The following is an 11,663-nucleotide window of genomic DNA, read 5'->3' as shown; positions in this document are numbered from 1 at the left end:
GATTAGGGTTAGTGTAAACTGACATGTACTTGCAAAGTTTCTTATAGTCAGTTAAATGTCAGTTGAAGGAGCAGTATCAGCAGATATTAAGCAGACAGTCTACTAATACTCAAATGAGAAGTAATTGGCGTGTATTTGTAATGAAACTTTATGTCAACAAAATGTGCAATAGGGACCATCAATGTTTATATTGGATGTTGACACAGTCACACACGACAAAAATGAACGTAATTAAAAATGTAGTAAAATGTTACATATTTTTTGCCTCTTGTTATAAAAAATGCTGTGTCAAAACTGTCCTGTGCTGGGACTGTCTCAAGAATAGTTAAATAAATTACAACTCTCATTAATTAAAAAGAAAAACACAAAATAATTAATTAATAGGTCTGATTTAACAGGTGGCTATTTTAGTAAATGGCAATCATTCATCCATATATTTTCCAAAAACATACATTTCGTCACCAAAAACCATGTCCTCTGGTGTGACACTACTGTATATGCTCATTCTAACCCTTGCGCACTGTTCAAGTTTCCTACCCTTTTGTTATATTTGGAATGAAAACATCAATTAATTTTTGTTGTTGTTTTGCACAAATCTGTTAATCAACCTCAATCCTGATCAGTACTACTTTTTTTTAGAAAATTACATGTGGATGTCACAAATGATGTCACTGATTTGGTGGAAAAAAACACCTAAATTGACATTTTCAATATGAAAAGTAATCGTGTACTTTTTATAAAGAGTGTATTTTTCAAACCAGGCTCATTCTGATTATGTACCCATATATACATTTCTGGAGAGTGCCAAATACATCCCAGGAGGCAGTTTTTGTTTTTGCGAATCCACCAGAGGCCGCTGTGTACGCTTTTTCAGATCTCAAATTTTGCGAGTGCTGTTGATGACTGCTGTTCTCGTGGAAATCCACTAGAGGCCGCTGTCGACTGACTGACTGACTGACTGACTGACTGACTGACTGACTGACTGACCTTCCTCCTTTCCTAAACCCAACCGACAGTGTTTTCAAAAGCAATCCAGAAAAAGAAACGCCCTCGCGGCCTCCTGATTTTTTACCACGTTTTCACATTTTACCACTTTCTCACAGGGTTATTTACTTGTTTATTTTATTTTTTAGCTTTTGTTTTTGTCTTATCTGCTTTCTGGAATTGATCCTTAATGGATTTTCTAAAATGATTTATTAACAAGAACAAGCATGTACAGTTTCATTATACACTGTAAAAAAAAGCTGAGTTCTAAACAATTCCTTCATGTTGTCCCAACTCAAATCGATTATGTTAATGTAACTATTTTAACAAATGTAAGTGGATTGAACATAAAACATTTAAGTTATCCCAAAAATACTGAAGACTTGCATTGTTTTTAGTTCATTTCAAATAAGTACCCAGCAGGCACACAACATCATAAGACGTTAATATTAGGTTAGATTTAGGTTGTGACGTCAGGTGACCAAAATTCAATGTCTAGTCAGCATTTACGGACAATGTTATTTTGATGTCTAATAGCGACGTCAAATGACGTTGATATTTGGTTGATTTTGGGTTGGATTTTGGTCGTTTTCCAACACAACATCAAGCCAATATCTTAATACAACGTCATATTGAGGTCATTTATTCGTCAGGTATGACAACCAAAATCCAACGTCTGACAGATGTCATAGTGGTAACATCCACACAACGTCAAGCTGTAACATCATTATATGTTGATATTTGGTTGATTTTTGGTTGGACGTTGGACACTGACGTTGGACCTTCCTGACGTTGGGTTCTGACGTCAACTTGACTTTCATTTCCAAACAAAATGCAACGTCCCCATAACGTTGGGGAACAATGTCAATCTGTTTATTAAAATATTATTTGATATTTTTCACTATATTAATATGCGTTTCTGATTTTTTGACTAAGTTAACTCAATTGTTTTTACAAATTTAAATGTATTGAGCATAAAACAATTAAGTTGTCCCAAAAAAACCTCAAGAATTGTGTTGATTCGGCTCATTTTAAATAGGTAAGTTGAACAAGCAGCAAAATTATTTGAGTTTAATTTCCTCAAACATTCGAACTACATAAACATATCTATTTTCTTCTTCAAAAATGATGTTTTACAAAATAAAGTGAACTACTCATGATTTTAATAAAAGAATGGAGGACAACAATATGACGCCACAAAGTATTTTAAATCCATTTAAAAAACACAAAAATCAAGATAGAAGTGACACCACAAGCATGCAAAATCTCCTCGAAGCAATTTGAGAGAAAGGCAAAAGTATGTCGAAAATAAATAATAAGAAAAGTACTGCGTAAATGGAAAAGCAGAAACTGCCATCCTCATTTGTGTTGGCAGGCATATTAAAGCACGCGGCTGAAGCAACACGCCAGACAGTGACAAAAGAAATCACGATGAACATAACAACTGCTTCTCTAGCAGGCGGTCTGCAGAGAACCACAGGCAATTAGCCCTAGCGAGGAGCAGAAATGCGGTTCGGCAGTCGCACAGAAGAGAAGGCCTTTATGTGAGCCGCTGATAAGAGAACGGAGCAGATCTTTAATACAGAGTCTTTTCTGTGCATTCTGAGATTTGGCAGGAGTCTATACCTCTGAGTTTGATTGCATTGGTTTGACCCAATTGTGTGCGGTAATAAGTAACGGAAATAAACTGGACAAGAGCTAAATGAGAACTGTAGAAATCATATTTAGGCCTGTTATCATATTATTATGAAAATAGTAGACATACAGCATACCGCTACTGTATATTTGTGATTTTTAAAATGTATCCGCTTACTGGTTAATCAAATGAATCAGTCTTTTATGTGAAAGTTAATGAGGACAACGAACATTTACAAACTGTGCAGTGTGCAGTGGTGTAAAGAAACATATTACAAACACTCTAATTACTGTAATTGAGTAGTTTTTCCACGGAGATTGTAATTTACTAAGTAGTTTTAAAGACTTTTGGTTTCTCTTTAGAGCAGTTTTAATGCTGTATCTGTACTTTTACTCCACTACTTTACCTCAACCTGCAGTTAATACTTTAATATTTATCGTCTATGGAGATTTGAAAAATCAGACCTGTGATTCCTGTCCAATCAAATCGCACATACAAGGTAAATCGCCTCAATGAACTACCTCAATACATGGGCGATTTATAGTTTGGAACTGTTGGAAGCATTAAAAGTGTCCAAGAAGATGTCCTAAATCTTTACACGCATTGATCCAGAGACTGTTTAGATGCTTGTCACTGATGAGAAGATGACGGATATTTGCTGTATTATGACCAAAATGGCCTTATGGCTCGTTTCCACTGACTGGTACGGTACGGTACGGTTCGGTTTGGTACGGGTCACCTTTATCAAGCTTGCGTTTCCACTAACAAGGGTACCCTTTTGGTGGGCGTGGTGTATGACGGAAAGTTTCAGTCGACGTCATTCTCGCTGTACGGGTCGCTCACATATCATATGAAAAGCACTTCTCACAAAACAGATGCTTCATACACATAAATACTTGTGTAGAAATGTTTATTACTAACCTTTCTATGAACATGAGTTTATATTAAATAAATAAATAAATGAACATGTATAAACACATACAGCCCCTTACAGTCTCCGATATGTTACCAACTACAGAAGAACACACAGCAGACATTTCGTCAGTATTTAGGTTCAAAAACAACACAAAATATAGCCCACAGTCAGTGTAAACCTCTCATCTGTGTCTGTAATCTTCAGCAGCACATGTAGCCTCTGTTAGACAGTAATTCCGTCATTCCCGGTTCATATTAGTCCAAAAGGTGATAATAACAATAATAGTTAATCATGGCATTTTGTTCACGTTTGCTGAAAAATAATGTGCTCCTTTTTTCCGGCTTCTCCTTTGCTTCTTCACGCTTCACTCTCGCGTTAGTCAGTGTCTGACAGGATCAGGTTTCAAAAGCACGTCAATAATCAAGCGCAGGTTATTATCATCAGCTCAAGAAGTTTGTTATTTCAGATATAGACGCGTGGCAAGCGCAAGGAAGAAAGCGAAACCGCTTGCGCCTCAGACTGGCTCGTAAAAAACTACGCGGCACAGGGTAAATCTGCTCTACTCCATGGCTTTATGGCTGTTTATCAGGATGACGACAAGGTTTGTTTAAGCCTGGGTCGACCATGGCTCGTTATTATATGTATAAATAATTCCGCTGTAATTTCTCGGCTGTGCGTGTAAATATGGCGGTTTAAATATGGCGGGTTTTTTGTTTTCATTCTGGCTTGTTGCGTAAGCGAATGACGTATCTCTGTAAACCAATAGCGTTCAGCTGCGCGTGTGGCTCCGCCTTTTGGTACCCTTTCTCGTGTTTGGTACCCTTTCGAAAGGGTGCCGAAAAAGTGGTACGGTACGGTTCGGTTTGGTACGCTTTTTGACAGTGGAAACGGCTATAAAAGCATACCAAGCCAACCGAACCGTACCGTACCACTCAGTGGAAACGGGCCTTTAAACACCCAGCTGGCACATGACGTCAATATGACGTTAGATTGACATTGTACCTCAATGTTATGGGGACGTTTCGTTTATGTTGGCCATGATAACAGTTCATAATATTTTACTAAGATACTAGTATTCAGCTTAAAGTGACACTTAAAGGCTTAACTAGGTTAATTAGACAAGTCATTGTATAACGATGGTTTGTTCTGTTGGACTCAACTAAATTTCTTCATGTTGTCTCAACAAATAGATTAGGTTAAAACCTAATTGTTTTCACAAATATAAGTGGATTGAACACAATTAATCTGCCCCCCAAAAATCTCCAGAATTGTGTTGTTTCAGCTCATTTTAAATAAGTAGTTTGAATAAGCAGCCGAAATCTGTTATTGTGATGATTATTTATACCATCTAGATAGTTCTATTCAACTGAAATGTTAGTTTCCTCATATCTAGGAGTGTAAAGCGGGAGCAGGAACAGACACGTGTGCTGGGGTTTCACAAGAGTTTCCTGCTTCGGTTTGTGCTTGTGATTCAGGATGGCACAAAGGACATGCCACAGAAAGACAGCAGTGACGCTTTTCTCAGAGCAGAGAAATCTTTCTCAGAACGGCAGCTGGACAGGATCTTTTTAAGCTTTTTTTTTTTACCAGACCTCGCAGCGCACAAACTACACAAGATGTCGGGATTTTCAATGTAACATCAACAACCTACAGATGCCTTTTAAAGACATTAATGTATGTATCATGTTTACGCTTATATCTTTCATTCACATAAACAGTAATTCATTTATGGATATATTTAACAATTATACACTGTAAAACCCAACAGTCAACTTTATCAAATTAAATGAGTTTAGGTAACTCAAAATTGACTGAAAGTTAATTCTACTAATTTGAAAAGAGTTTTGAACTCGGTGGTGAAGGTAATGGGTTAATCAAATACATCATCACTTCAACTTAAATGGAGTAAGTTCACAGTACTCATATAGATTAGTTTTGTAACTCAAATGGTTTGGTGCAATCTGTTTCCTCAAACGGTTTGAGTTGCCTTAACTTATTAGGTTTTATAGTTGGTTTGAGTTCTCTTCATTTATTGGGTTTTACTGTGCTCAAATTGCTTCGTTTACTCAAGTGGATTAAGTTCACAGAACTCATTAGGATTCTTATTAAACTTAAAAGGTTTGTTGCAATCGGTTTCCTCAAACAGTTTGAATTACCTTAACTTTTTGGGTTTTACAGTGTATAACTTAAAAAAAAAAATCTGATTAACTTATTAAAATAAGTAAAGCAACATAAAAATATTCGTTGTCTTGACTTTTTGTCATTGCATTTTTTTACAGTGCACTTTATTAAAAAAAGTTGGGTTCCACATTTAATCATTTTTACAAATTTAAATGAATTGAACATAAAACAATTAAGTTGTTCCAAAAAAAAACCTCAGGAATTGTGTTGATTCGGCTCTTTTGAATAAGTAATTTGAACAAGCAGCGAAAGTCATTTGAGTGTAATGTACACTGTAAAACCCAAAAAATTAAGGTAACTCAAACTGTTTCAGGAAACTGATTGCAACAAACCATTTAAGTACAAAAACTAATCCTAATGAGTACTGTGAACTTAATTCATTTGAGTAAATGAAGCAATTTGAGCACAGTAAAACCCAATAAATGAAGAGAACTCAAACCAACTGAGTACTGTAAAACCCAATAAGTTAAGGCAACTCAAACTCTTTGAGGAAACCGATTGCAACAAACCATTTGAGTTAAAATAACTAATCTATACGAGTACTGTGAACTTACTCCATTTAAGTAATTAGATATTTAATTAACTCATTACCTTTAACATCGAGTTCAAAACTCTTTTCAAATGCGTAAAATTAACTTTCAGTCAATTTTGAGTTAACTATTTTAAGGCAGCAAGAACTTTTTTACAGTGTATATAATTAATTCACATACAAATATGAGGATTCAGTACATTTAGGTTACACAAATGTACAAAACTGAGTGATATTTATAATTATATACACAAAAAAACATATGAAAAGGGTTTGATTTACTTCACTGTAAACAATCGATTTGTGTTGGGACTACATGAATCAATCAAGTTATCTTATTAGTTTTTACAAATTTAGGTGGATTGAACAAAATTATTAAGTTGTCCCACAAAACACCTCAAGAATTATGTTGATTCAATTCATTATAAATAAGTAGTCAACAAACTTCATTTAACTTTCGTGCAATTAAATAGCAAATGTTATAGTTCAAATACTAAGGATGTGACAAGATCTCATATGGCGAGATCTCGTGAGATTAAATCACGACGAGATTTCTTGTCGAGGTAGAAAATTGTCTCTTGAGTTGTGATGTTATGATGGAGCGTGAGGGTGAATTTAGCACTGAAGATCGGAGGCAGGATCGGATTTCAACTGCAAATCAAGTGCTTTGCACACACCTGGCAACCCAGGGGAGGCTGGCCTCGGGAGCTGCGCGTGTAACTGGGCGGGCGGGTGTGACATAACTGCTTTTTTTTCAGTGGCTAACTCGTTCAACAGAGGTTACAACTGGCTGCAGCCACACACATTAACCATGCTTCATGTCCATGCGATGAAATAGCACTTTAGATATGCTTAAAGTCATAATCGTCGTAAACACAAATGGAATTAAGACGTGGAGTACTTCTTTTTCAGTCGTATTATTGAAGAGCAGAGTAAAGACCGTATTCAAACTATTACCGTCGTGTAGGCTATTAGCAAAATATTTTGCAGCATTTGCATGTCCTTTACTGCATATTCATTAAAATAGAAGTTAAATAACATTAATTAAAAGTTGTTTTAAAAAAAATCACCTAAATAGTTTTGCAATTTGCGATTTTTTTATTTTTTTAATTATTTTTTTCCCTCAGTTGAATAAAAAACTATTTTTATTTATAAATTTCATCATTGAAGATTTCTTAAAAATAGTGAAAATTTCGCCTCGGCTCGTTCTCGTCACCCCAATCTCGTGTTCGTCTCTTCTCGTTGAGTAAGCGTATCGTCACACCTTTCACAAATATCCTAGAGTGTCAAAGTGTAAAGATTTAACGCCTCAGTTAATAAATATTTATGATTTTAAGATACATCCACTGTTGTTAAACTGAATTTGGTAAAACATGTCAGAACGTCTAATTAAACAGGACACGTTTCAATGATGTTTGCAGTTTGTTCAAACTATTTACTTAAAATGAGCCGAATCAACACAATTCTTGGGGTTTTTGGGGACAACTTAATTTTTTTATGTTCCGTCAACTTAAATGTGTAAAAACGATTAAGTTCACTTAATGGATTTGTATGGAACCCAGCTTTTTTTACTGTAAAAAAAAATTTATTAACTGTGAATTATAAGGATTAAAAACATTTAGGTTACGTAAATATACAAAACTATGTGATATTTACAATTGTGAAGATGAAAAGCATATTAAAGCGTTTGATTTACTTCACTGTAACACAATGCTGGGTTCCACACCATCAATTTGTGTAGGCACGACATGAAGGAATTAATTTAATTGAATAGTTTTTACAAATTTAAGTTGATTGAACATAAAACAAAGTTGTTCCCATAAAACTCAAGAATTGTGTCGTTTGAACTCATTTTAAATAAGTAATTTGAGCAAACAGCAAACATCAGTTTTGGAGTGTTTTACAAATAACTTGTGTGCAATTAAATACCAAATGTTATATTTTAAATATACCTAGAGTGTTAAGTGTTAAGATTTAACGTCGCAGTTAATGAATATTTATGATTTTGTGATATATTGACTGTTGTTACACTAAAAACATGTCAAAACATCTTAATAAACAGGACACGTTTCAACAATGTTTGCTGTTTATTCAAACTACTTATTTAAAATGACCTGAAAAAAAAAATTCTTGGGATTTTTTGGGGACAACTTAATTGTTTCATGTTCAATCCACTTAAATTTGCACAAAGGGAAGTTTCATAAACAAGTTTCGAGAGGAACACGTGATATGATCAACTTCAGCTGATCCTCATCACTAATCATTGGCTGGCCTATCGGAGCATTCCAGGACCACTATATATATTCCGGCTAAACTTCATTCCCTATCTCTGTTTTCGGAACCCCCCCCCCCTCCCAACCCCCCTATCCTTACATTATCCCTCTTCCTCTTTGATCGGGCAACACGGTGGCTCAGTGATTAGCACTGTTGCCTCGCAGCAAGAGGGCCACAGGTTCAAGGCCCATTTGAACCAGTTGACACTCCCTGCGGGGAGTTTACATGTTCTCCCCGTGTTTGCGTGGGTTTTCTCCGGGTCCTCCGCATTCGAGAAACACCTGATCTTGTGTATCTCCTAATGCTCATTAACCAGGCGGGAGCCTTGGGCTCATCTATCTCCGAGCTCAGGGTTCTCTCCCGGGACAGCATGCCAAACCTGCTATTATAGTTGAGCATTATCTAAGTGTGAACTCTTGAAACTAATGAGTTAACTTAATTTCTTCATGTTGTTTGATTTGTGTGGAAACCAGCATTTTTCACAGCGTACTAAATAAAATGAAGCTGTATTCCACTTGTATTATTTTGATGCTTGAAAAGTGCCTGTGTTTGACCTATGGATATACAATATGAAAACTAAAATACGTAAAACACATTAGCTGATAGAAACAGAAGGTTTTGTAGACAGCACTTGTAAGTTCTCTGAAATGGTAACACAATTTCCCTTTTTCTTTCAGTCATCATAACCATGGCATCCGTCTGGCTTGAGCTTCTGCTGTGGATGTACATTTATGTTGTGATAAAAGGTAAATAGTATATACTCACAAAAAGTATGTTTGCTGTTTGTTCAAACTAATATAAAATGAGCCGAATCAACATAATTCGTGAGTTTTTTTTAGGGACAACTGAATTCTTTTATGTTCAATCCACTTAAATTTGTAAAAAATAAATAAGTTAAATTAATTCCTTCCTATTGTCACAACACAAATAGATTGTGTGGAATATTTCTACAGTGCATGATTACAAGGTCCTTTACCGTCCTTTTTTCTGTCAAGTTATCTATAAAGAAAGAAAAATATGTTTGCTTTTAATTCATTTTAACTTTATTTTCATACATATGTTGGACTATTTCATTTATTATAGCAGTCATGACAGTTAAAGTCACTCTTTTTTTCTGATGTCGTGCAACAACACACATTTTGAAATAGTTTCATTGGAGGATGTTGTCGGGAACATGTCACGCAATGCTGTCACGAGACCTGGGTAATTGTTTGGTATTATTTTAGCTAAATTGTTATTATTATAGCTCTTTTTTTCCTCTCACTGTGTTGACTTATATGATTATTTTGAATGTATGTGGTTGATAGTGAAATCATTTATTCTTTTTTAAAAAGTAAATAAATGAAATAACAAATACAAATAAAGTTGAAGTCAAAATGTTTTTTAATACATGTTTTCCATGTGTTGTTTAATTGAGTTTTTTTTTGACACATTTCTAAACATAATAGATTTAATAACTCATTTCTAATAACTGATTTCTTTAATCTTCACCATGATGACAGCATATATTACTTTACTAGATATTTTTCAAGAATAAAGTGACATTTAATGGCTTAACTATGGTAATTAGGCAAGTTAGGATATTTAGGCAACAGTAGTTTGTTCTGTAGACAATCAAAAGAAAAAATGTCTTATGAGGGTTATAATATATAAATATATATATATATAGCTAAAGTCAGAATTATTAGCCCCCTGAATTATTAGCCCCCCTGTTTATTTTTTTATGGACCACTTATACTGCAGAAACATTATAACATGTTTCTGCAGTTGTCTTTGAAATGCAACCTCTCTATGTGAAAGATCTGTAATGTTACATATAGTTGAAGTCAAAATTATTAGCCCCCCTGTTTATTTTTCCCCCAATTTCTGTTTAATGGAGAGAAGATTTTTTTCAACACATTTCTAATCATAATAGTTGTAATAACTCATTTCTATTAACTGATTTATTTTATCTTGGCCATGATGACAGTAAATAATATTTGACTAGACGTTTTTCAAGACACTTCTATACAGCTTAAAGTGACATTTAAAGGCTTAACTAGGTTAATTAGGTTAACTAGGCAGGTTAGGGTAATTAGGCAAGTTATTTTATAACGGTGGTTTGTTCTGTAGACTATCGAAAAACAAATTAGCTTAAAGGGGCTAATAATTTTGACCTAAAAAAATGTTGTTGTTTTTTTATTAAAAACTGCTTTTATTCTAGCCGAAATAAAGAAAATAAGACTTTCTCCAGAAGAAAAAATATTATCAGACATACTGTGAAAAATTCCTTGCTCTGTTAAACATCAGAATTAAAGTCCAAAGACCATCGTTATACAATTAAATGTCAGTTTAAGCTGTATAGAAGTGTCTTGAAGAATATCTAGTCAAATGTTATTTACTGTCATCATGGCAAAGATAAAATAAATCAGTTATTAGAAATGAGTTATTAAAACTATTATGTTTAGAAATATGCTGAAAAAAATCTTCTCTCCGTTAAACTGAAATTGGGAAAAAAATAAATAATTCTGACTTCAACTCTATGTAACATTACAGATCTTTCACATAGAGAGGTTGCATTTCAAAGACAACTGCAGAAACATGTTAGAAGTGGTCCATTTGGTCTGTATTATATGCCTCATAATTTTCCTATAAAGAGAAATCGGTCCAGGTTCTTTTGGCTTAATGGATTTTTTTTTTTTTTGTAATTGGGTTAGACCAGTGTTTCCCAACCCTGTTCCTGGAGGCACACCAACAGTACATATTTTGGATGTGTCCGTTATCTGACCCGTTAACTTCAGGTGTTGGAGTCTCTTCTGATGTTATGATAAGTTGATTCAGGTGTGTTTGATTAGGGAGAGCTTGAAAATGTGGACTGTTGGTGTGCCTTCAGGAACAGGGTTGGGAAACGCTGGGTTAGACATTGGGTAAGACTTGGGATTTAGAATAGGATCATACCTTAGGTCAGAGCCAATAGCCTAGTTGTACTGTGAGCTGACCTATAGCACTGACGTGCTCACAGCGACCCGAGTTCGATTCCTGTTTCAAGGTACTTTGCCGATCCTTCCCCTCTCTCTGCTCCCAATGCTTTCCTGTCTGAAATCTCTACTGTCCTATCATAATAAAGGTGAAAAACCCCTAAATATATATATATATAAAAAAAC

General features: G+C 34.8%; 1 protein-coding gene across 1 annotated transcript in view; it reads left to right on the top strand.

The window, feature by feature from the left end:
- Nucleotides 1-5,034: 5,034 nt before the first annotated feature.
- Nucleotides 5,035-11,663, top strand: part of csf3r (colony stimulating factor 3 receptor (granulocyte)) — a 32,946-nt gene continuing 26,317 nt past the window's right edge. The window contains exons 1-2 of the mRNA XM_056475437.1: nt 5,035-5,210; nt 9,198-9,266. Coding sequence (XP_056331412.1) covers nt 9,209-9,266 — 58 coding nt within the window. The 5' untranslated portion in view covers nt 5,035-5,210; nt 9,198-9,208. The remainder of the gene's footprint in view (nt 5,211-9,197; nt 9,267-11,663) is intronic.

This window comes from Danio aesculapii, chromosome 16 (assembly GCF_903798145.1).
Source record: "Danio aesculapii chromosome 16, fDanAes4.1, whole genome shotgun sequence".
Classification (NCBI taxonomy): domain Eukaryota; kingdom Metazoa; phylum Chordata; class Actinopteri; order Cypriniformes; family Danionidae; genus Danio; species Danio aesculapii.
The sequence above is the reverse complement of the archived record's forward strand: the minus strand, read 5'-3'. Positions and strand labels throughout refer to the sequence as shown.